Source organism: Papio anubis, chromosome 8 (assembly GCF_008728515.1).
Source record: "Papio anubis isolate 15944 chromosome 8, Panubis1.0, whole genome shotgun sequence".
Taxonomy (NCBI): domain Eukaryota; kingdom Metazoa; phylum Chordata; class Mammalia; order Primates; family Cercopithecidae; genus Papio; species Papio anubis.
The window spans coordinates 6,334,630-6,361,442 of NC_044983.1; the positions used below are offsets into that span (position 1 = coordinate 6,334,630).

Below are 26,813 nucleotides of genomic sequence, written 5' to 3' on the forward strand. Positions count from 1 at the left end.
GTAAGGTCACTAGGTGTCACTAGAATCCCATTCTGTTGGGTTCCTTCTGGGAGTGTTCATTTTAAGATCAGATGACAATTGATAACATTCTGACATTTCCTTTGGACGTAGAAATTTTTACCTTAAAGGAAGAATAAATAAAGGTGAAATAAAGGTCCGCTTGGCCCCCACTCTAAGTTCTGTTGAAGAAAGTTTATCATTTTTAAACAATTGCAAACTAACAGCTAGGTTGGGAATATGGTTCACAGGCTTTGTCCTTGCTAGGCTGAGAGTTGGTTGCTGACTGAAGGCCATCACCCCCTGCATTTAGTGTTTGCTAGAAACAAGGACATATTCCCACATAAGCACAACACAAGCCGACATTAGGGGCTTACCACGGCTCCCTTCCTCCCAGAATCCTCAGACTCCATTCTGTCCTACCGGCGGCCAGCTCCACTTCTCACCTCCTCAGCCTTCTCACCCTGCAGCCATTCCTTAGTCTTTCACTGGCTTCTGTGACTTTGACACTGTTGAAGGTCACTGACCAGTGATAGGAACGTCCCTCAGTTTGGGACGGTCTGATGTGTCCTCCTGATGTCACATCAGTGTGTAACAGTGGATGTAGCCATTTAGGACTGGGCGAATTACTCAACCGCTGGGCTCTAGGTTCCTCCAGCAGCTCCTGAGTTAACTTGCTACTGTTGTTCCAGTGCTGGACCACAGAAGTGTTCTCTCTGCCCGCAGAGCACGATTGTGCAGACTTCTCTGAGTCTCCTGTTTTCTTCCTTGTGCGGCAGGGACACACATGAGGGATTGTGTGCTTGGCGGCTGGAATCTTCAAAAAGATATGATTCACTTTTTTGCCTCACTAACACAGTGCCGTCTACATAAAAGATTAAAGTACTTTTCCTGAATTGACTTATTGACTGGGCCTAGAGAATAAGATACTGGTGCTGGGCAGTTTGGCACAAGAGTGGTAAAAAGGCTGCAGGATTGGCCCAGGTGAAGACAAGGGTTCGTCCTAAGGGTGGAATGGGAGTCGGTGGTTCCTGGCCCATCTAGCAGGTGTGCTGTGGGAAGTGCTGGAGTGAATTGGCTCTCTGGGGAGAGCTTCCCGAGGAGAACGTTGCTGCTTTGATTTCTGCTGGCTCTGAGGCAGCAGCAGGTCAAATAGTTGGTTCTCTGTTTAGAGGCATCTCTTGAAACACTTTTCGTTTTGACCACTAGATGGTAGGCATTTTACATTTCTGAAGAAAAATAGAAATCTAATTGGAAGGTTTTTTGTCTGTTCAGTAGATTTTGGTTGGACCCCTGGTAAATGTGAGTTTCAGTGTAGCAGCTTTAGTGTGTTACCACATGTGCTAAAGCATAGCTGTTGGCATGCAGAATGGCATTACCCGCAGTAAGTGCCACTTACTGCTTCATAGTGAGCGATGATAGTTACACCCAGGTGGATGAAATTCAGGGAGAGCATCTCGGTGCAGCTTACATCTTATCACTCTAAAGGATATGCAGTTGGGAAGCTTACCTCAAAGGCAACAGAACACACCTCCCACAACTGTGTAACCTATGCCAGGCACACATTTTACTGGGTTGAATCAAGCCCTTCCTTAAACTGCTAACTTAAAGGATACTTACTGGTTTTGTAAACTTTGGCAAATGATCTTCTGTACTCCTCGGTTTTCTGTGTTGTGCAATAGGAGGTAATGGTAGTGGATTTTCCAGCACGGTTGGTTCGAGGCTTCTCATGAGCTGGCTGACCTTTGTTCTGATGATGGTGGTGATTTTAATACTGTGTATTTGATAACACGGTTATCTAGGGTCTCCTTCACGTCTTTCATCCAGATGCATCTCAGCCAGCCCCCTTTTGCTGTTCCCTTACTCATAATAGTGGTAAATCAGTGACATTTTGCTTAAGAAGAGGCTGCTAAAAACTTCTCATGCTTAAAATTGGTAATTAAGGGGACTTTTTAAAAAGAAGCACACCTCAAAAACATTTCCTTCCTCGTTCTCTTCCACCCTGCCTCCCTTTCCCATCACTTCTATTAGATACAGCATTCTGCTTACCCCATTATTGTAGGCTCAGATAGTTGGTTTTTAAAAATCAGCTTTATAAAAACATTTACATAAAATAAAATGGGCCCATTTTAAGTGTACATTCACGGAGTTTTGGCAAATGTGTATACCTGTGTCACCACCACAACCAAAATATAGAGCCTTTTCATCACCCCCAAATCTCCCTCGTGTCCCTTTGCTGTCGGCCTCCCTGCCCTCTCCTCCCACCCCGGGGCAGCCACAGATTTGGTTTCTGTCATTCAAGATTAGTGTCACCAGTTCTGTGGCTTTAGATCAGTGGAATCATCCAGTGTGTACTATTTTGTGCCAGACTTCTTTCACCGAAGGTGATGTTTTTGCTCTTTGTCCATGTTGTGTATAGCAGTGGTTTCATTTTCTTTTATAGCTGAGTAGTATTCTATTGCAGGCATGTAGCATGTAGCATGTAGCACGGTGCCACCAGTTGATGGAGATTGGGCTAGTTTTCCATTTTAGGTTATTATGAATAAAGCTACAATGGACATTTACGTTTGTGTCTTTGTATGCTTTCATTTCTCTTGGGTCATTACCCAAACTTTTCCAAGGCGGTAATGGCACTGTATATTCCCACCAGCAGTGTGAGGGTTCCATTCGCTCCACGTCTTCACCAATACTTGTAATTTATCCATCTTTTGAATTTTAGCCATTCTAGTGGATGTGTAGTGGTATGTCATGTTTTTTTCCCCCAACATTGTTTTAAAGATCTAATTCGCATGCTACACAATTTGCCCAATTGAAGTGTACAATTCAGTGGTTTTAAATATACAGTTAGGTATTGCTTAACGACAGGGATGCCTTCTGAGAAATGAATAGGTAGGTGATTTTGTTGTGCAGACATCATAGTGTGTGTTTACACACACCTGCATGACATAGCTACTGCACACCTAGGCTCTGTGGCACAACCTATTGCTCCTAAGCACAAACCTCTACAGCATGTGCATTTGTAAGACAGTGGTAAGTATTTGTGTCTCTGAAATATTTAAACATAGAGAAGGTACAGTAAAAATATGGTATAAAAGATAAAATATGGTACACCTGTATAGGGCGTTTACTATGGATGGAGCTTGCTAGACTGGAAATTGCTGTGGTTGGGTCGTTGAGTGAGTGGTGAGCGAATGTGAAGGCCTAGGGCATTACTACTGTACACTACTATGGACTTTATACTTGTCATACACTTAGGTTACACTGGATGTATATTTTTTGGAGCAACTGGATTAACTGATACTATAACTTTTTTTAGAGACAAGGTCTTGCTTTGTCTCCCAGGCTGGAGTGCAGTGGCACAATTATGGCTCACGGTAGCCTCAACCTCCTAGGCTCAAGCAATCCTCCTGCCTCAGCTTCCTGAGGAGCTGGGACTACAGGTGTGTGCCACTATGACTGGCTAATTATTTATTTATTTATTTATTTCTGTAGAGATGGCAGTCTTGCTACATTGCCCCAGCTAGTCTCCAACTCCTGACCTCAAACGGTCCTCCCACCTCTGCCTCCCAAAATGTCGGGATTGCACACAGGAGCTATTGCACCTGGCTCCTCCCATAAGTATGTAACCTATCTCTGTGTTATGTGTGGTGGGGGGGGGGAACTGCTAGGTAATTTATAATACCTAATACAATATGAGTGCTATGTAAATAGTTATTATACTGTATTTTTTTTTTTTGAAATGGAGTCTCACTCTGTTGCCCAGAATGGAGTTCAGTGGCGTGATCTTGGGTCACTGCAGCCTCCGCCTCCTGGCGATTCTCCTGACTCATCCTCCTGAGTAGCTGGGATCATAGGCGCGTGCCACCACGCCCGGCTAATTTTTGCATTTTTAGTAGAGAATGGGTTTCACCATGTTAGCCAGGATGGCCTTGAACTCCTGACCCTCCCGCCTTGGCCTCCCAAAGTGTTGGGATTACAGTTGTGAGCCACCGCACCTTGCCTATGCTGTATTTTTTTTTTTTTAATTTGGCCTTACTATAGCTTTTTTACATGATAAATTGTAATTTTTTAAATTTTTTGACTCTTTTGTAATAACACCTTAAAATACATTGTACAGCAGTATAAAAATACCTTACAGCTTTATCAGCTTTTTCTATTTTTTAATTTTAATTTTTACTTTTAAACTTAAAAAAAAAAAACTAGGACACAAAGCCACACATTAGCCTGGGCCTACACGGGGTTAGGAACATCAGTATGTCACTAGGCGATAGGAATTTTTCAGCTCCATTATAACCTTATGTGATCACTGTTGTGTATGTGGTCTCTCATTGACCAAAAGGTTGTTATGCGGCATATGACTGTATTCACAGAGTTGTGCAACCGTCACCACAATTTTAAAACATTTTCATCACCTCAAAATGAAACCTTGTACCCCTTAGCCCTATTCCCCATTCTCCTGCCAGCCAAGGCAGCCACTAGTCTACTTTCTTTCCCTGTGGATTTTCTTTCTCTGTGGATTTTCCTTTTCTGGATATTTCACATAAGCGGAATCATATAATATACGGCCTTCGTGTCTGGCTTCTTTCTCTTAGCATAATGTTTTCAAGGTTCATCATGTTGTCATCTGTATTAGAATTGCATTTCTTTTTATGGTGGAATCATGTTCCATTGTATGCACACACGCGCGCGCCCACACACACACGAAGAACCAGTATTACAAGGCTTATCATGAAAAACAACGGTCCCTTTCTTGACCCTTTTCACCCTCAATTCCTGTTCCCCAGAGGCAGCTCCTTTCACACATGTGGCTGCTTCTGCAGATAAGCTGTTCAGTGACCTCCATATTTCTAAATACTGTGGCTGTATTGCTGTTTTGGTTTTTCAGTTTCAGATATTATCTAGTGACTTTCTGATAGGGAAGTGAGAATTTCGTTTTTAATCGGCCCCTCCAAGGGCATCCCGCTCCCACCTACGCGCATCTGCTGTTTGCATGGACACATTCATGTGCAGGCTCTTTCCACTCTTGATTGCAGTGTACATGATACATTTTGGTTAAATCAGTAGTTTATGTTTACATCATTATGACTGTGGAAGCTGTGTGTTAGGCTGAATCTCAGAGTGAACCATGAATATATTTCCTTTCATGGAAAACTTTTTGTTTTCCCTGAGCTTGGCCTGGTGTCCTTTGAGTCCAGAGCTTCTCAGGCTCCAGTTATCTGAACATGGTCCCAGTGCCCCCACTGGGCACTGGGTGGCAGTGAGTGGGCACGGGCAAGGAGAGTTGCTGCCTCTTCAGCCTTCCACCCTCCACCCTCTGCCCTTTGCCTGCTGTCCTCTGCCCCCTGCCCCACCCCTGAGTGCTCTGGCTTCACCTGTGCCTCCTGCCCTTGAGCGGTTCTGAGCTCCGGGTTCTGAGCTCCAGATGGACTCCTCCCCACCCCAGCTGCCAGGCTTGGGTTTCCCTTTTTTTATTTATTTGTTTGATTACTGTTCCCCAGACAGCTCTTATCTACTCTTTATTTTTGTTGGTTTATGTCTTTTTGTTTTCCTTTACTGTCATTTTATTGGGGTTTTGGGGATCAAGAGAAAAGCATGTGCACAGTCCACCAGATTTAACCAGAGGTCAAAAACCTTCCATTTTTATTGTCTAAATATTATTCAGTTAAGGATTCCCCCTCCTCATCTTAGTCCCCAACTGCCTTTACTGAATCTTTAGCGTCTCCTGCCTCACTTATTGCAGTAGTCCCTGACTGGCCTCTTCGTCCTGGACCGGTGACCTGCCCACGACCCCTCCCTCACACCTGTCCTCATACCCCAGAGCCCACAGGACAGGGTCCAAGCTCATTAGCTTAGAAAGTACAACCCTTGAAATCACATAAATTCTTTTTTTGTTGCTGGTCTCCTAACTTGCATTCATTCACTCAGTCATACAAATGGCGTATGTTTTCCCAAAAATGTCGCGCTCTTTGCTGCACTGTGCTTGAGGCTGTGCTCTGCTTCCGGGTGGAAGATCTGTGCCCTCCCACATCTGCCTCCTTGTCAGAGTTGAGTCTGGTGATGGTCTCTGACCTGAAGCTTTCTCTGAACCATACTTGTTTTGCAACTTTTTGCTGCTTTTCTGCCGGTTGTACTTCTCTGGTTACAATTAGTACACTATATTCTTTTTTAAACTTGTACATTTTTGCAGATTTCTCTGATGCCTGGCTTATTAGAAGACAATTGCCTTCTCATATCTGCCTCTGCATTCAGTGTATTGGGATAGCACATGTCATTTTGCTTCTGAAAACTCCACTGCATCGTATATTGAGGAAATAATGCGAGACAGGAAAAGAAAATCATGTGTTAGTGTTGTTATAAAGATAGTATTGATTCTGCACACCCTCAGAAGGGGGTCAGGGACGCCAGGGTGAGATTCATTACCCTAGTGTTACTTACCACACTGCATAGACCATACTGTACCATATAGAGGCACGTATTTCTGAAACTTCCTTCATTCCTAATATATTTTGTAGAAATTTCTGTATCAATATGGATATGTGTTTTTTTATTGCAGTATACTTTATTTTTTCAAATAACTGTGTGTTAGATGTTGAACAGTGATAGGCCTGTGAGGGATAGTTGGAGAGGTGAATAGAGGCCTTATTATAAAAACACTTAAACAGCGAATGAGTGAGAATATGCTCTAAACATGGGAGTGACAGAAGGTTTTTATCTGGGTTGGGGAGAAATTTAAGATTAATATTTCAGTAATGTATGAGTGAATTAGTAAAGGAGAAACAAACAGTAGGGAAGGAGATCATTTAGAAAATCATAATTATTTAGACTTGAGTGACAAAATGCTAAGAAGGGATAAGGGTCACAGGAATCCAGAGATACGAAGGTGGACAGGAGAAATGGCAGGTGTGTCCACAGGGCAGGAGGAGGAGGTTTGGCAATGCGGAGCATTGGTTGCACACCCAGGCCTTGGGGCTGATGGAGGTGCTGTCTGGACAGAAAAACAAAAAGGACAACCTAATTTTGGAGGAAAGAGATGTCCTCTGACTTCAATTTCTTTACATCCCTTCTACCTCTAGATTATCTGTTTTATGGCCTGTTTACTATTAAATGATCCATTTGATAGCATTTATTCATACCTTTATGAGTCTGTGTACTAATAATTTTGAAGTATGCTACAAGTCAAAAATTGTTGCATAAAAATTGTACTTCCTTTACCTGCCTCTTGCTTCTCTTATACTTAAACACCAGATAGAGATGATTTTGGGAAGTTTGATTTATACTGACTTTTGTATTTGCTGTTGTATTTATTTTTTTTAAGTCTGTTAAAATGACTTAGGTATGGATTTTTTAAATTGCTAATACATGTGCAGATTTAGTGCTGTGTCAATGTATAATAGAAACAAATACTCATTAGACTACCTTAATTTAATTACACAGATGCAGGACAGCTGGAGCACACATTGATGAATCGTTGTTCCCTGCAGCTAATACAAATGAACACTTACCAAGCCTAATTAAAAAAAAAGTAAGTACATGATTTCAATGTAGATAATGGCAATTAGGAATTTATTCATTTTTATTTTTTATTTTTAGAAAATAAAACTTCTAGAAATATGTTCAAGAGTTGTCTTAAGTATGCTATTGATGATATTTTTCTTTTCACATAGCATTTTTTAGTGAATTACAGAGATTATTTTATCCTATGACTTCTTCGATAGCGTTTGTAGGAAATGGAAGAGACTGTGGTTGGCCATGGGAAAACTAAAAGGTGCCAAGATACAAGCAAACGTTTAGGTGCTTTGGTAATTACTTCAGAATGAAATGTGTTATATCTGTAGTCAAAATACCTGCATTCTGTTTAGCCAGAAAAATCTCAAAAGTCTGATGGACGTACATCCAAGTGTGCAAAGTCATTTATGAGGAAAATCTGCTGTGCAAATACACCCTTCAGTATCCACAGAGGATCAGTTCCAGGACCCCCAGAGATACCAAAATCCACTGATGCTCAAGTCCCCTGTATAAAATGCCATAGTATTTGCATGTAACCTACACAGATCCTCCTGTATACCGAAGAAAAAATTGTTTGTAGAGACGGGGTCTTTCTGTGTTCCCCAAGCTAGTCTCAAACTCCTGGCCCCAAGTGATTCTTCCGCCTCAGCCTCCCAATTGGGATTACAGGCGTGAGCCACTGCACCTGGCTCCTCCCGTGTACTTTAAGTAATCTCTGGAGTACTTAAAATACCTAATACAGTGTGATTACTTTGTAAATAGTTGTTATACTGTATTTTTTTTAATTTGTGTTAATTTTTTTTTTCTTTTGAATATTTCCAATCGTGACTGGTTGAATCCATAGATCTGGAACTTGCAGATACGGAGGACGAACTGTAGAGTTAAAGATACTGCTTTCATTTGAGATCGAATTCACATTTTAACCACCACCTTTTCGGCTTTCTATTTCTAATTGTGATTTCTTTATCTGAGGAGAGTTTACTCTGAAACGTCACAGCCAGGTTGTCTTCACATGAGCATCTCTGTCAGAGGGAGGATTTGATGACTGTCTCCAAACTGAACTTGACATTTCCTGTAGACCAGAGGGGAAATAACTGTGGAGAAATAACATTTCCTGAAAACAGTAAATGATATTTCCCCATTACATTTCATCTCAGACAAGCCATAGTTTGCCCATGCGGTGATGGATGAACTTCCTTCAGTCTTACCTGATTATAAGTGAAAAAGTGTTCAGCAGTCTCTGGACTCCCTGTGACATGCTAAAATCAAGTGTTTATTGTAAAAACAAATCAGTAGTACATGCATATTTTCATTGTAAAACATTTAGTAAACACAGACGTCTCTTCGATTGCCCTCCCTCAAAGTAAGCAGCTTTCAATTTGATGAGTATCCTGGGTGGCATTTCTTCAGTACATTACACACATGTACACACACATGCATGCTTGACATGAAGGGGCTCTGCTATCTTACGTGTATCGTCTGGTGAGTTGTCTTCTCTTCCCCAGTTAACAATATCGTTTTGACCATTTCGTGTCAGTAGCTTTGACTCTACTCAGTTTTCTGTATTGCATTATACATTGTGACTGTGCTTTTCCGGTATTCATGTACTTTTAGTCACTGTCAGTTTTTGCTAAGTATATTACTTATGCCACATATTTGAGTTTATTTCTCCAAGTCAGATATCTAGAGATAAAATTACTGGGTCAGAATACATACACATTTTGATTTTAACAGTTCCACCAATCATATGCAAGATGACCTATTTCTTGGCCAGATACAGTGGCTCACACCTGTAGTCCCAGCACTTCAGGAGGCCGAGGCGGGCAAATCAGTTGAGGCCACGAGTTTGAGACCAGCCTGGCCAACATGGCAAAACCCCGTCTCTACTAAAAATACAAAAATTAGCCAGACCTGCTGGTGCACACCTGTAATCCCAGCTACTTAGGAGGCTGAGGCAGGAGAATCGCTTGAACCCAGGAGGTGGAGGTTGCAGTAAGCCCAGATCGCACCACTGCACTCCAGCCTGGGTGACAGCAAGCCTCTTTCTCAAAAAAAAAAAAAAAAGGAAAAAACAAGCTATTCCTTAATACTCTGACTAGTATTGGATATTACTAATCTTTTTAATTTTTCCTAATCTGAAGCATTAATGACTGCTCATACACTTTACCACTTTACTTTTCATGTCTAAAAACTTTCCCTTTCCTTCTCTTTTCCAAATGTAATTGCAAATTAAACCTGACTTGAGGCCTTATTCTTTTGGGTCTCTGAGGAGGTTCTGTGCATCTGTCTCCCCCGTCACCCTGTCTGCCGCCTGCCTGCCGCCTGCCTGCCCAGCTTGCTGTTCCTCAAGCATGCCAATCGTGTTTCTATTTCAGAGCCATTGCATTATCTGTTCCCTCTGTCTGGAACATTCTTCCCCCAAAATCCATACACATGACCCGTTTTCCAGCCTCCCTATGGCTTTGTACAGATGTTACTTTCTCTGTGAGACCTATCCTGCCACCCCTGTTTGTACCAGCAATTCCTTCCCACTTGTGCCAACTATGAGAGTCTCTTTTCATCTGCAATGCTGACTGGCTCCTCCTAACACACTGTAGTAATGTGGTCAGTTTGATGGAATACAGTTGCTAGGGAAGATTCACAGGACCCCAAAATAACAATGTATCCAATCTGCACAGTACCTAAGAACCAGGGAGCACAAGGTGGAGCATCTTCTTGTATACTGCTGGCCCTGAGTCTATATGAACCAGCCCCACTGGCGGAGCCTCCAGGCAAATCCTTCGTCTCACTAATCATAAACAATGTTGACAGGCCAGCACAGTTGTCCCCAGACTTCCCGGACCTGTGGCTATAAAGCACCACTGCCTAATTAGTACATTTTGTGTAGTGCAGGTACTTTAGTGAAAGCAGTGCAGGCCGGTTCCAAGCCTGTTGAAATGAACCTCCCAAGACACATACAATTTACTTGCTTATTATGTTTATTTTCTGTCATTCCTTACCAGCATACAAGCTCCATGATGACAAGGATCTTTCTAGGTTGCAAGACCGGCGCCTGACATATAATCATGTTTTTTGTCAATAAATCAGTGAATAACTAACAGAGCAAGATCCCAGTATAGGCATTAGCCTTAAATAGCTAAAAGAAGTTCTTTCTATAAGACTGAAGCAAAAGAAGTTAGCTTTTACATGGGTAGCTAGCTCCCTATGTAAGCAAGTTTGGGCTGGCAGCTTCAAGCTGAAAACCAAGGAACCTAGACAGACGACTTAAATTTCCCTGGGGTCCTGTAAGAAAGAAGTCAGGCATAAAAGTGTTAGTAGGTAAAATCGATGTGAAGTTCAGTATGTGTATTTGTGCTGATGGCCGGGCTAAAGATGGGAAGTCAATGGGCAGTTCCAAGAAGAGAATGTGGGTAAGGCTGGGACTGTGAGGTGTGTTTCAAAGGAAACATTTCCCCTCTCTGAGGATGGTAAGAGTAGAGTTAACCCACGACCTTCCTGTGGATATCAACCTGGGGTTTCATGTTTTTGTGAGTGTAGTCATAGTTTTGGGGTTTTACTGGCTGATTGGAGCTACTGTGATTTAATGATGGTAGGGCAAGAATAATAATGGTTCTTTTCTTTGGTAATTATAAAATAAAAATTGTTTTCTTACTGCGTCATGGTCTTGCAGGGAGGACGATGTGAGAATAGTGCTACCAAGCAGGCAATGGGCTTGCTGCCCAACCCACATAGAGTCCAAGATCATGCCACTTGCTTTTGAGAAAAGAAAGGCTTTATTGCAAGTTGCCTGGCAAGGAGACAGGAAGAAATGCTCAAATCTGCCTCCCTGAGATGGGGACTCAGGCAGTTTGATAGGCAGAGAAAACGAAGTGTGATCTGATTGGATCTTGCAACCAGGTGATGCTGGGAGGCGTCATCTGACTGGGTTGTGTCCCAAGGTGATGCTAGGGCTGAATCTGATTGGATCTTAGATTATGCCATCAGGTGTTTACTCCTTAATTTGGCCCCCGTTCCTTGGTCTAAGTGCTTAGGTTCCACCTGTGGTTACATGCTTGTTTCACCTGGGCATGTGCAAGTGACATAACTTGCCACATCGGGGGCCAGGGCAATTAAACAGTTCACCATTTTGATACACAAAGTTGAACTAGATTGGGCTGGTTTGGTGGTAACAATAGCAAAAAATCTAAAGAGACTGGCTAAGAACTTTCATGGAAACTAAGAATGCTAGGATCATGAAAATGTCTCACAAAGCATAATACAGAGCCTTTTATACAGTCTTTTAAATTCTATCCATTTTCTTTATAATTGCACAAAAAGAAATAAATATTGCCAATTCACATACAGTGCAAGAAACACCTCTTTCAGAAGTTTTTATTACTGATGTTATAAAAGGTATCAGAAATGTATGCGAAAGGGCTTTTTCTCCTGTCTTAAGCAGTTGCAATACAGCATTAATTTTTGTGTTCTTTTTGCACAGCGTAAATGTATGCAGCCCAAAGATTTTAATTTTAAAACACCAGAAAATGATAAGAGATTTCAGAAGAAATTTGAGAAAATGGCTAAAGAGCTACAAAGGCAAAAAACAAGTCTAGGTAAGCTAAGAAATTTAATACAGTTCTTTGCATTTGTGTCCATACACCTTGTTTAATTTGCGTGATGACTGGTGGTATTCAGGATGAGAGAGCTGATGGAGGCTATCGTAGCTTTACTCTAGGAAGGAGAAGACAAAATGTCAGGAGGCTACGGGAGACTTGACTGGGAGCCAGAATAGAGCCATGCAGCTGAGCTGATCGACCACAGTCTTAACCATTCATCAAGGTGGTCGAACTTTTTATTTTCAGGAATGATTTCAGAAGAAAAGCAAACTTTGGCTAATAAGCCTTATTGAAATAAATACCTATTTATTTCTTCTTTATATATAACTTTGTATTTTTATCTAATTGGCCTTTTTGTTTTGTTACCCGGAATAGGCAAATCTTAGATGATACATTCTTTTAGTGATTTGGAAAAATACTTTAGAATATTATGTGCTATAACAAGATGTCTTAGAAAAAATATATATATTCTTATGTATATATTCTTAAATAATATTCTTATATATAAGAATATTATGGGCTGGGCACGGTGGCTCACGTCTGTAATCCCAGCACTTTGGGAGGCTGAGGCGGGTGGATCAGGAGGTCAGGAGATCGAGACCATCCTGGCCACCACGCCCAGCTAATTTTTTTATTTTTAGTAGAAACGGGGTTTCACCATGTTGGCCAGGATGATCTCAAACTCTTGACCTTGTGATCCGCCTGCCTCAGCCTCCCAAAGTGCTGGGATTACAGGCGTGAGCCACCGCGCCCGGCCAAGATTTATTTTAAATCTGTGATGATAATGCTACAGAATTGGGTAGAACAGTTAGCCTACGTAGTGCTGCCACATAACTTTCCAGAAACATGGCCTGCATCATTTGTTTCATGCTCAGCCCTCCTGCTGCCTCTCCTGTTGTGTCCGTCCTTCCTTCACACCAGCTGTCTGGTCTTCGTCGAAGCTCAAGCCAGAAACATGCAATCGTCCTTGACATCTCCTCCTTCCTGACACTAACGCCCATCAAGACCATGGCCCTGCTTCTGAAATAGTTGTTTGACTTCTGTTTTCTCCTTACCTGCTGTCTCCCCTGATGCCTGGATCATCCCTCCTGCACCACAGGAGCCACTCCTTACCCTGCCCTCCACTCTGTCCTTACAGTTCATCTCTGTGCTGCAGTCACAATGAGGAAAACCTTAAATCAGAAGGATATCCCCTTCCTGGTTTAAAATTTCTTGGTATCATCCCAAGGAAAAATATTCAGGATAAAATCCTGTATTTAACATATTCTCCAATTTTCTAGGTCCTTTATGATCTGGCCTCTCCTAGCCTCATATCAATAGTACACACTCTCCTATAACTCTTTATACTTTTGTCACTTTGACCTTCTTTCCTATATCAGTGACAGTGTGTTTGAAAATATTTTGACAACATGGTAATGATAGATACAAAATTTTCTTCTTAGACCAAATATGTATCGTAATTAAAAACCATACATATTAAGTATTAATGATTCAACTAATGTACACTTGTATATTGTCAGAACTACAGTGAGGATTATTCAGGCTTAAGAGTTGCAAAGGAGAAGATATTAAATGATTCTTGGTATTTTTTTGTTGGGAGTGAGTATGAAAGTACTGAAGGGCTCCTTGAGCATATGCAAGGTAGCATTCCAGAAAAAAACACAACCGCACCCACACAAAACGAGCTCATAATTTCATGGTTCTGGGACCATGCTGATCCCACTTCATGCAGTCAGGTTCATGTCTGAGTCTGTGAGTGTGTGTTGAGGGTAGGAGCGATGGTTAATGGGAGCAGTTTCTGAAACCTGGGACAAGAAACAGAAACCAAATTGCATTCCAGCTTTGCAACTTTTAACTTCTGTGTCTCAGTCTTTGTTTTTAAGTGGGGTTACTAGTTTGGGTTTGGGTTTGAGGTTGGATGCACTAATGCATATATTTTCTTAGCACAGTACTTGGTGAGGGCAGTTGCTCAGCAGATGTGAGCCAGCAGCTGTAGCAGCAACGTCACTGCCTGTGGAGGTGGTGGGGGTAGAATATTAGCAGAAGTAGGTAATGATGTTGAAAGGGAAGAAGGAAAATGGGGTGTTGGGGGTTGTTCCTTAAAAGGAATCATATTGAAGTATGAAGGCGCTTTTTGATCTTAAAGTGGATTTTTTGTTTGTTTTCAGATGATGATGTACCTATTCTCTTATTTGAATCTAATGGTTCATTAACATATAGTCCTACAATTAAAATTAATAGTAGTCACCACAGCGCAATGGAGAAGAGATTACAAGAGATGAAGGAGAAAAGGGAAAATCTTTCCCCCACCTGTAAGTAATTACAGTTTGTAAAATGAAAATTATGCAAATAGGTGATTAAATTATGGTGGAAAGCTTTTTTTTTTCTTTGCCTAGATATTTTAATGTTTCCTGATAGTAACAAATTTTGACCTATTTCATGGCTGGCTTTGTTTTCCAGAAAATGTTATGCATCATTAAGATTTTTGAAGTGTGTGTTGGGTGTATAGTATTCTTCAAGTTTAAAATCCTGTTTGTTGTAGCTCCTTTGTAATTTCTGTTAGCTTTGGAATTTTTTCTTTCTTTTTTAAAAACAAAATGAATTTTTTTTTTTTTTTCTGAGATGGAGTTTTGCATTTGTCACCCAGGCTGGAGTGCAGTGGTGCAATCTGGGCTCATTGCAACCTCCTGAGTTTAAGTGATTCTACTGCCTCCGCCCTCTGAGTAGCTGGGATTACAGGTGCCGGCCACCACTCCTGGCTAATTTTTTTTGTTTTTTTGTATTTTTAGTAGAGATGGGGTTTCACCATGTTGGCCAGGCTGGTCTTAAACTCATGACCTCAGGTGATCCACCCGCCTCGGCCTCCCAAACGGCTGGGATTACAGGCATGAGCCACCGTGCCCAGCCATGAATCGTGTCTTTTGAAGGAATTTGCTTTAGATTAAATGTGTCTAATGAATCAGTTTGTTTCTCATTATTTCTTTTATCTTTAAAATTTTTAATTATTGAAGTATAATTCAGCACATTTTAATAAAACATTTAACAAAGTAGCTAATAGTAAAAGTTCATCTTGATACTCACCTAATTATACTCTTCTACCTGGGGATAAACCTGTATTTTAAGTTGATGTGTTTTTCCAGATGTTTCAGTGTATCAGATATCTGTGTATACATGAAAAAGATACAGGTTTGTTTTCTGTGTGGAGGTGTCATTTCTGATTCTGTGTAAATTATCTAATTACCTAAATTAGATAATGACATATGTATTATTACGCACTTTGTTTTCTTACTTAAGAGTATCCTGGAGGTTTTTTTGCAGCTTAGTTGTTGTAGACCTATTTTTTTTTAAAGATGCTCTAAGTAGTCTGCAGCTTTGATATTGACTCATCTATTGGTGGATATTTTTTCCCCCTTTTTCTTTATTAGAAATCGTGCTGCAGTTTTTATTCTTTTTTTAACCATATAGGTTGGTGGTTCTTATTTTTTTATTAAGCCATTTTCCTTTCTCTGGACATAAGTCTTTCCAGCTTCCCACCCCGACTTTTTACTGTTATAACCCCTGCATGCGCCTACGTGAATCCTTATATTTCTGAGTACTTCATGTATTTCAATAATATTCATACATGCAGAATTTGATTTTTTAAAGATATAGAGAGTCTCACTGTCTTGCCCAGGCAGGACTTGCACTCCTGAGCTCAAGTACTTCTGCCTCACCCTCTCAAGTAGCTAGGAATACAGGTGTGTGCCACTACCCCTGGCTTATTGATAGATATAGTCAAATTATCCTTCAAAAGATTTGGGCCATTTTATTGTCATCAGTTGTTTATAAGAATGCCTCTTTCTCCATACTTGGAAAACTGAATGGCATTAGCCTGTAGCCTTTTTCAGTCGGAAGCTTGAAAAACTGGATCTGTTCTCTAAGTTACTTTTGATTAGGAGCAAGTTTCAGTGCCTTTTCTTTCTATTGACAATGACTTACTGAATGCAGCTTGCAATGCTATCAACTATTGTCTCTCTTAATTTTACATCCTTTGTCCATCTATATCAGTTAAGGTTAGTTTCGGCTGCATATAACAAAGAAAGAAAAAAACCAGTGACTTAAAATCGATAGAATTGCCTTTCTCTGTCTTGCCTAGTTCAGAAGTAGGCAGTCAGGGCTGGGATGCCATTCCATGGTGTCTTTAAGAAACTAGGTTCCCATCTTTCTGTTAGGCCTGCCTGACTTTTCTTCCAAAATGTGTGTGCCTCCCAGCTAAGCCATCTCCCTTTGACAGCCTTACCAGACGTCTATCCAATACTCCTGTCTAATTCCGTTGGCTGGAATGTGGTCATATGCCCACCTGTTTTGCAGGCAAGACTGAAATGTAGTCTTGACTGGGATGCATTGCTATACTGATAAAATCAAAGTTCTGTTGTTAAGAAGAAGTGAGAATGGACATTGAGGAAGATAACTGTGTCCCAGGTAGACGTCCAAATTGTTCCAATGTGCAATTATGCATATAAAGTAATTTGCCTTAAACTTTACTTTTTCTATTACTTTACAGTGTTAATTCTGCTACTTCACTGCATCCAGCACAGTTTAAAACTTAACTGAAAATTTTATGTGTGCTTCCCTTCTTTATCTTGGTTTATTCTCTTTTTGACTGAAGTTTTCTCAGAAAAGTATCATTTTGAGTCTCTAAAAAATATCTTTGGATATGAGATCCAAACATTTCTTTTGTTTCTTGACTATTGTATGAACAGCCTTTGAAGATAGTACTTAGGACCTTATTTGTTAAGTCATTGACATCCTAAGTGTTTTCTATGAAACCTCTAGGATTTCTCAACACAGCACAGCTGACAGTTGGGTCTGGGTAATTCTTTGCTGGGGGCACTGCCCTGTGTGTGGCAGGAAGCTCAGCAGCAGCCCTGCCTCTCCCCACTAACACTAGCAACGTACCCACTGCTCTCCCTCACTGGCAACATCCACAAATGTGTCCAGACATTACCAGCTATCTGCTGGGACCCCATGTCACCCTGGTTGAGAAGCAGTACTCTAGTTTTAGAGGTAACTATGGTGAGCATCCTTGAAGAAAAAGCCATGATTATCAAACAAGAAGACTAAAATAGACAGGAAGTGTTCACTTAACTCTGTTGAGCTTCTGATTATATTTAGGCAAGCTGACTTTAAGATCCCTTCTAACTTTGTGATTATAGGATTTAACAGAATCACCTATGATTAATAGGAGGATTTCCTGCTGGCTTCATCTGCTAAAAAATACTGAAACTTTAATGCAGTGTCTTGGTCCTGTTTTTAGCTTCCCAAATGATTCAACAGTCTCATGATAATCGAAGTAACTCTCTGTGTGAAGCACCTTTGAACATTTCACATGATACTTTGTGTTCAGGTAAATTTTTTATTTTCCTTTCTGTGATATATTTAAGTTCTGATTTAGAATTTCATGTAGCAACGTCTGATGAGTAAAATAATTAGTTAAAACTAGAACTTCTAAATATCCCCCTGAAATTAGGTATTATAATAAAATTAAGGCATGAGTTAAACTTCCTTTTTGGTTCCTATAGGTTTTTTTCCCTAGGCATTTGCTTTCTTGCTACAGAATCCATTGCTCATTTAAAAAAATTATTGTGGTCATATATGAACTAATCTGTATGCAGTTTAAACTACGTAGAACTGCGGTCAGAGCTAAGGAAATGTTGTTTCACACAATGTCTAATTAACACAAGGAACATGTTATTGAACGAGGTCAGTGAAGTATGTAAAGATCGTCAATCAATTGAGGAGCTAAATAGAGGATTTCTAATTACAAGCAGAAAGAACATTGGTAAGAATTAATGCAGTTAGTTACATGTTATGCACATACATATTTTTTAATGTGGGAGCCCTTGTGTCACTTAGGATGATAATTGTTCATGGTCATTTCTTCTTCGTACCAGTTTCTCACCTAGCCCCCAGTAGGGCCCAAATAAGTAGCAGCGACCCCTAGAAATACTGTGTTCGAAAGTGCTTGAGATGTTATGGAATATTTATTATGAAAGCCACAGCAATGACAAAGCACAAGACGGCATCAAGATATTAAAAGTTTAAACCAAAGCCTCTTTTCAGTGCAGGGTTAATCCTTGTACTCTCACCTCTGTGTGCTGGAATTATTTACCCATTTCTCTTAAACAGTCTCCATCTTTTTATTTTATACTTGATACATTTATTTCCTAGAAGTTGGAAACAAGTGATAATAATAGCTAACATTGATTTCATTTTTGTTGTGTTGTAGGCACTCCTCTAAGTGTCTTACTCACTGTTATCTGAGTTATTCTCCCATTAGCCTTAAGAGGTAGGTTCCATCACCATCCCATTTTGCCAGTGAAAAACCAGGACACAGAGGTCAAACAGCTTGTGCAAGGTCATGTGGTTTGTGAATGGCAAACCCAAGCTTCTAACTTAGGCAGTCTGACATCACAGTTTACAGTCTTAGTGACATGTCACATTGCTTATCGGGTTTTTGAAAAGTATGATAAAACATAAAGCAATTTTAGATGCTTTATGACCTTATTTCCAACTACTGCCTTGAAGACACGCACGGTGCCTCCTGCCCACTGGGCTTCCCTCCCCTCCCGGGGCACAGTCGGAAGGGAAGCTTTGGTGGTTACCTATGTTCTTCCTTTTTAAAGCAGAACTTTAGTGATTTCAGTCAGAGACTTATAACACTTATGTTACCTCCAGATTTGCGTGATTTCTACAAAACACAGGCCCTCCACCAGCAAGTGCTAAGCCCCTACTAGGGGAGCCAGCACAGGACTAGAGACTTCTTTATATTCATTCCAAAATGAATAGACCTTTAGTAGCCGATAGCATAGTGATGGGCAGACACCCACGTAACCACGGGGCGGTATGATGCATGATGCTGTGTAGCAGAGGGGGCAAGGCCAGGGAGACCTGGCAAAGGCAGTGGGAGGGTCCCAGGGATGTTGACAACCCAGGTGGGTTTTGAAGGATGAATTGTATTTACCTAGAATAAAGTATGGAGGAAAGGGCAAGGCCCGGAGGGTACAGAGGAGTACAGAATTTTCAGGAGGTAGCAGCAGCTTAGCATTACTCTCAGGAAATGAGTAAGCTATACAACAGTTGAAACATTAAGACCTACCAAATGGCTCACTTTTGAATATAAGTGTCATACGAGGACTTCACTGGAAGACAGGGAAGGTAAAGGTGAGCTATGTTCATTGAGGGAATGTTTCACACAAGACTAGGACTTTCCCTAGACCTTACAGCAGTCGTTCTTAGGTTTTAGAATTATTGATCTCCTGGAAAATTTAGCGACAAACTATGGAAGCTCTTCCGGGAAAATGTGCACGTGCATATGGAAATTTGCCTAAAATTTTTAGAAGTTTGTTACCCCTCTTCTCTATCCCCACCACTGTCCTGTACACTCATCAAAGCCCAGGTTTTCTAGTTAAAAATACTGGCCTAAAACTTACTCTTAAATGGAAATGAGAAGAACCCAAATGTGGTTAATAGTCTTCTTAACTAATAGCTGTACTTTAAAAGTAATGTTTTATTGGTCAACTGAAAATTGAATTTAGAATAATTTAAACCACTTTTAAAAGTTAGCTCTCCGTTAATGTTTTCCAGATGAATCCATTGCTGGTGGCTTACACTCGTCTTTTGATGATCTTTGTGGAAACTCAGGATGTGGAAATCAGGAAAGGAAGTTGGGAGGATCCATTAATGACACTAAAAGTGATATGTGTATTTCTTCACTTGTATTGAAAACAAATAATACTCATTTATCACCATCTTTCGCTCACCTTGATAAATCAAGTCCTCAGAAATTTCTGAGTAATCTTTCAAAGGAAGAAATAAACTTGCAAAGAAATATTGTGGGTAAAATAGTCACCCCTGACCAAAAGCAGGCTGCAGGTATGTCTCAGGAGACGTTTGAAGAGAAGTATCGTTTGTCTCCTACGTTGTCTTCAACAAAAGGCCACCTTTTGATACATTCAAGACCCAGGAGTTCCTCAGTAAAGAGAAAAAGAGTATCATATGGCTTCCATTCACCTCCAAAGGAAAAATGCAAGAGAAGGAGGAGCATCAGGAGATCTATCATGCCGAGGCTGCAGCTGTGTAGGTCAGAAGGCAGCCTGCAGCGCATGGCGGGACCTGCACTCGAGGCTCTTAGCTGTGGGGATTCATATGATGACTATTTTTCACCTGATAATCTTAAGGAAAGGAATTCAGAGAATCTTCCTCCCAAATCTCAGCTGCCGTCAAACCCTGCTCAGTTCAGCTGCAGAAGTCTTTCTAAGAAGGAGAGAACAAGCATATTTGAAATGTCTGATTTTTCCTGTGTTGGTAAAAAAACCAGAACAGTTGACATTACCAGTTTCACAGCAAAAACCGTCTCCAGTCCTCAGAAAACTGCAAACGGAGAAGGCCGTGCAACTTTGAGTTGCGTGACTTCTGAGGAATCCTCTGGCCCTGAAGAAACCTTAAGGTGTTGTAGACAGGCTGGGCCTCAGCAGAAAGAAGACGCATGGCCAGAGGACAATGGCTTTTCTTACACCTTTGAGGACCCCGCTCTTCCAAAAGGACATGATGGTGATTTAACTCCTTTGGAAGGAATCCTTGAAGAAGTGAAAGAAGCGGTTGGTCTGAAAAGCACACAGGACGAAGGTACCACTTCCAAAATATCAAACTCCTCTGAAGGCGAAGCCCCGAGTGAACATGAGCCACGTTCTGTAGTTGACTGTAACGTGGAGAGGTCTGCAGAAGAAAAGGAAAACTTACCTGGAGGATACAGTGGAAGTATGTGAATCTCCTTTTCCAAGTCATCTTTGCTAACTAAACATGTAACAGTGCATCCATATTTTAAATTTATCACAACTTTTTCATAACTTAAATTATTTCCCCAGTTTTTACTTAAAGAATATGCATTTGATCATTCCAATGATAAACTCTTTAGGAATAGATAGATGACTTGCTGTCCTGTGGAACTTCTAGACTTATTGATCAAGTCTGTTATGAATCTATTTCTCCAAGACTTTTCCTTCTTATAGGTCAAAAGGATAAGTAGTCTGTAGTATGAATAATTGAGGGGAGTGAAGTCTTTTTCTTTGTTCCGTTGGAGTCTTGCGCTGCAGCGTGTGTAAAGATGCATACAATAAAGGGTTTTTTAAAACCTAGGTTCTTAATAGTGAGGCTGTTTAAAGAAACAAATTAAGGTAGCTTAAGCCATCGATTGTATCAAAGAGGAAGTATGAAAAAGTACATTTAGAAATCCGTTATCAATATTGATTTTTGAAGAAACTTTGGTCAGTGTTAACTATGAAGAAACATTTTTAAAACATTTTTGCTCATTTGTAACAGGCCTTGTTTGACTTGTACTTATTTTGCTTGAAGCATCACTTGAAAAGATTTATTCCTATTCATAATTTAATTGTAACTATAATAATAAACTATATCATTGTAGCAAAAGTCACACCAATAAAAAATTTTGCACTTCACAGTTACAAGCACAAATAGGTTCCAGCAACCGAAATTGAAGAAATCTTAAACTTTGACTGTCTTTACCTAAAGATTAGGTTAAAATTTGAGTAAGAACGCATTCACTGCGTGATTTCTCTGCTCTACAAATGTGTTAACTGCCTCTTTGAAGGTGGAGAAGTCATAGCAGGGTTTGAAATCATCACAGATGTGTTACATACCTTTTTCTTGAGTATACACTCCCCAAAATTGTTTCACAAAAAGGATGAAAATACTTTTGTGTATTTTTAGCCTGCTATTTATATCTTGGTTTTCTGAACATATATTAAATTTGACAAGAAACTGTATTTTATGTTCCATTAGCCTTAGTATGTGTTTTCAAAATATTTATTTTAAAATGTTGACTCAAAAGTTAATATAAAACAATAGATGTGTAAAAATCTTTTGGTAGTTAAGAATATCCCGTTCTGAAGTTTACATTCTCCTTCTTTCCAGTTTTCATCTTGTGTATTTTTTAAGCTTTTGAATAATAATGACATGCAAATGTTAATTAAGTGGCAAAAAGCTGGTAGCAAACAGTATGGCATGGCCTAAAATCTCCATGTTGTCGGGAGTGTGCTAGTCCTCAGAAGCAGTTGTGTTTTATGTTCTAGAACACTGCCCCCTGCGTCGACAGCCTCCGGCGGTGGGGGTAAGTAGAAGGGGATGAGGGGCCAGCACTGGTTGACCCCATGGCACCCTGGTGGAGATGGAGAGGTTTTTTCGCTCAGTGGTGCAGGCCATCAGGCAGGAGTGTCCAGACAGGGCCCTGGTGCAACTGTGTGCCCTAGCGTTAAGAGGATCTTCTAGAGTCATCTGCCTTACTTCATGCCATTACAGAGAGATGGGAAATCATTGGGTTCTAGGACATAAAAAGGCTTACATGTTGGCTAGCCTAAATCTAACCCTTTTCTTTTATAATAATAAAGAGTCACCAATGTTTTAAACTGTCCACTGTCAGCCCCCTGGGACTCAGGTAAACCAATTCTCTTTGGGAATCTGCCTTACAAGATGAAACCATAAGGCCTTCAGTTTCAATGTCAAGGATGCACACTCTATACCTGGTGAAATTGTGGAGAAGTGAAAACTTCTGTACAGCAAACTGTACCTCCAAATCTTTAATGTCGAAATAAAGGGCTTTTTTCCATTTCTGTTTTCAGTTCACTTTTACTTGTTGCCATTGTCAATATCTAAGATAGTGTGTAAAAAAGGTTTCAAAAACAAGTTACAAAGAGCTTCAGTACATTAGTAGAATGGGAACTGAGGGAGAAACAATTTTGGTTTTGTTTTGTTTTTGTTTTTTGAGACGTAGTCTTGCTCTGTTGCCCAGGTTGGAGTGCGGTGGCACGATTTTGGCTCACTGCAACCTCCGCCTCCCAAGTGTAAGCAATTCTCTGCCTCAGCCTCCCGAGTAGCTGGGATTACAGGCACCCGTCACCATGCCCAGCTGATTTTGTTGTATTTTTAGTAGAGACAGGGTTTCACATCTTGGCCATGCTGGTCTTGAACTCCTGAACTCGTGATCTACCCACCTCGACTTCCCAAAGTGTTGGGATTACAGGCGTGAGCCACTGCACCCGGCCAACAATTTTGTTTTCTAAAACCTTTAAAATCATTAATTCTTTTCTGTTTTACTTTTTTATTCTCTAATTTTATAAACAGTACACAGATACATTCCCATTGTAACAAAGATTGCTAAGAAGATTAGAATTTCTATCTCCTCACTTGCCTCTTCGTTAGTTCACTTCCTAACTAATGAAAGTTGTGGACCCGTTGTGTCTCAGGTGTTCTTCAAGTTTGTGGGGACATAGCAGAGAATGAAGCAGCGTGCACCCTCATAGAGGAAGACAAATAGTAAATAAGTGTGTAACAGTGTCAGCAAGCAGTTAATGATTAAAAGAAAAACAGTAGTGCATTGGATAGATAAGGTGACAAATGAAGGCTTCCCTGAGAAGGAGACATCCGATCACAGGCCTGGGGAGGGAGAGGGAGCCTGTGACTCTCAAAATCCATGTTTCAGCTGGAGGTAACAGCAGGAACAAATGTCCTGATGGAGAAAAATGCTTGCAGGAACGACAGGGAAGCCAGTACAGCAAGGACTTCCTGAACTGGAGGAAGGAGATTGGAGAGGGGTAGGAGCCAGAGCTCTGGGACCTTCAGTGTCTGACAAGGTGGGCAGCTGTTTTGTTTTGAAGTGTGGTGAGAAGCCATTGGGGCTTTGGAACAGGGGAGCAACCAAATCCGATTTAGGTTTTAAATGTAACCCTGGACACTGGAGAACAGACTGGGTTGGAGTGTTTGTCTGCACAAAGCAGTCACTGTCCCACAGTTTAATATTTCCTTCCACACATTTCTTGTGTGTGTGTGTGTGTGTGTCTACAAGCATACAAATGCAAATAGGTATTTTAAGATAATTTTTTGCATACATAGAATTATATTGCCTTAAAAATTGCTTTTTACAAAAGCAATATGTCATATATTTACATATTGGTACCAGTAAACCTTCATTTTTTAATACAGTCTTATGTGTAAGGTCAGCACAATTTTTTTGTAACAGATCAGATAGTAAGTTCGTTAGGCTTTGTGGGCAAAGAGACCAAATCGAGGTATGTGGGTACTCATGTAGATGATTACATAATGAGAAAAAGACATTTTCTGCAAAATTTTTATTGATGAAACTCAAATACAATTTTTTTGTAATACAGGTCTATTGAGAAAAAAAATAATTTGTGGGGGGGAATTACAACATTTCATTTAATTGGAGTTCAGACTGAGTGTTCACATTAACATTGATTGCAAATGTTTATTAAGGCTGATATGTAATAAGATAGATTTTATGTATTTCACTTTTGAAAATGCTTTTTCCCACAGACAGATACTGCTGATTCGATGTCAGTCCACAAGCAGATAATTTGCATTGAGGATCTTCATAGCCTGGAAAACACTGATGGAATTCTCTTAGATTCTTCTCTCGGTGCCTGCCTCTTAGCATGTCCTTATATTGCAGATTTATCACTTGCAATTGAAAAATAGGTTGAAGCTCCTCAATTGTGCAGTCAAATGGGTTTTGAAATAAGAAATTCTGGCCAGGCATGGTGGCTCACACCTGTAATCCCAGCACTTTGGGAGGCTGAGGTGGGTGGATCACTTGTCAGGAGTTCAAGACCAACCTGATCAACATAGTTAAACCCCATTTCTACTAAAATTACAAAATTAGCTGGGCATGATGGCACATGCCTGTAATCTCAGCTACTTGGGAGGCTGAGGCAGCAGAATCACTTGAACCCGGGAGATGGAGGTTGCGGTGAGCCGAGATCGCGCCACTGCACTCCAGCCCAGGCAACAAGAGTGAAACTACGTCTCAAAAAAAAAAAAGGAAATTCCCTTTGCTCTTGCACTCAGTCTGTTGTTGTTTTGAGATAGGGTCTCACTCTGTCAGCCAAACTGGAGTGCAGTGACATGATCACAGCTCACTGCAGCCTCAGCCTGCTAAAGTTTGGGCTTAGGAAATATGTCCACAGCCAGCAGACAGTTTGCATGGAAATGGAGATCCCACTTCTTGTTTTAACCTTTGACAGCACAAGAGAGAATTGTTGTTGCTTATTTGTGGAAATGTGTCCCACCTGCCCCTTGGCACTGCCAATCATAGCTCTTCAACCACCGGAAGTCAGTTTGAATTGTCAAGTAGATAAAGCCGATTGGTCATCCTGAACTAGTGCACAGCTTGGCACCTAATTACTTTTCACTAATGAAGGAAACACAGTGGTCCCATAGGTGCTGTGTGTTGACTAGCAAAAGCAGAAAAGTCCTTCCCACACCCCACTTATCCATGGGTTTGATAGATTTTCTTCTTTGTTGTGTTGATGGATTGTTACATGTCAGCACCTTGTACACATGTGTTGTGAGCTAATCTGAGCAATTTGGTCATGTCCAACTACCAGGGTCTTGTTCATCGATAATAGTCAGAAGTCGTTGGAGGTTGATGATAGTTAACTACTCTTCTACCATCTATCTACCTGATCTTGTTGAAGGCAAGTCTCAGAAAGACATTTATTAAACATTTATTGGCAAGCAGTTAGGAAGTGGTCCACAAAAGTGACCAATATGCTAAAGGCCGAGTTCTCTGTCCTTTAGTGGAGTGTCCATACCTTATCTGAAAGGTTTGCCTTGGATACGACCCCCAGGGATACCAGCCACAACTCATACGAGATGTTTATGCTCCGTTGTGTGTGGGTATTGGGTCCCCTGCAATATTTAAGTGTTCTTGAATCCATGAATCCATGAATTTAACCAACAAGAAACTTTCTCACATCCATTATGCTGATTAACAAGCTGATGATGTCACTGATGACCACTCATTTTTGTCATCCATTTTGGCTTTTAACAAAGCATCTAATATTGGTCTGGAGGATTTATAGGAGTTGGAGTTTTTTTTTTGTTGTTTTGAGATAGGGTCTCACTCTGTCACCCAAACTGGAGTGCAGTGACATGATCGCAGCTCACTGCAGCCTCAACTTACTGTTCTCAAGCGATCTTCCCACCTCAGCATCCTGAGTAGCTGGGACTACAGATGCAGGCTACCACACCTGGCTACGTTCCCCAGGCTGGTCTCCAACTTCTGAGCTCATGCAATCTGTCCACCTCTGCCTCCCAAAGTGCTGGGATTATAGTTGTGAGCCACTGTGCCCAGCCTATGGTATAATATATTTTGCAAATTCTGAGCATTCCAGAGAAACTGTGAATTACTATTGTAGCAAATAAATAGATATACATATATTCATTAAGTACATTAAATTGTTGCACTTTTGACTATTCAAATAATTCACAAGTGTATTAAGAACCCCCTTTCCCATCATCTGCCAGCCCAACTCACTGGGGCTGCAAAATTAAGCAATCCTAGCAACTTGGTGTGGGTTAGTCAGTCTTAACAGAAGGCTATTGACCATTTAACTGTTTGGTTGATTCATTCATTCATTTACATATTCATTTTTTATCAGATGTTTACTCCGTATCTACTATGTCCAATGTATAAACAGTGAGAGGTTAGGTTAATAGAAAGCTCTATCCCCTTGCTTTAAAGAACTTAGCTAAGTAGGGAAGATACAGTCAAGATACTTTACACACAAGTATCAGGAAATTCAAAAGTCGGAGCAATTACTTTCCATGGGAATTAAAACAAATTTACACACATAAAATTGA

General features: G+C 40.6%; 1 protein-coding gene across 8 annotated transcripts in view; it reads left to right on the plus strand.

Annotated features, from left to right (window-relative positions):
• MCPH1 (microcephalin 1) overlaps positions 1-26,813 on the plus strand; it is a 238,755-nt gene that overhangs the window by 17,350 nt on the left and 194,592 nt on the right. For 6 of the 8 annotated variants that reach the window (XM_021941978.2, XM_021941980.2, XM_003902387.4 and 3 more), the window contains exons 4-8: positions 7,432-7,519; positions 11,981-12,095; positions 14,267-14,410; positions 17,395-17,484; positions 19,725-20,897. In XM_021941978.2, the coding sequence (XP_021797670.2) occupies positions 7,432-7,519; positions 11,981-12,095; positions 14,267-14,410; positions 17,395-17,484; positions 19,725-20,897 (1,610 nt within the window). The remainder of the gene's footprint in view (positions 1-7,431; positions 7,520-11,980; positions 12,096-14,266; positions 14,411-17,394; positions 17,485-19,724; positions 20,898-26,813) is intronic. The other 2 variants (XM_021941979.2, XM_021941985.2) reach the window with 2 other exon arrangements.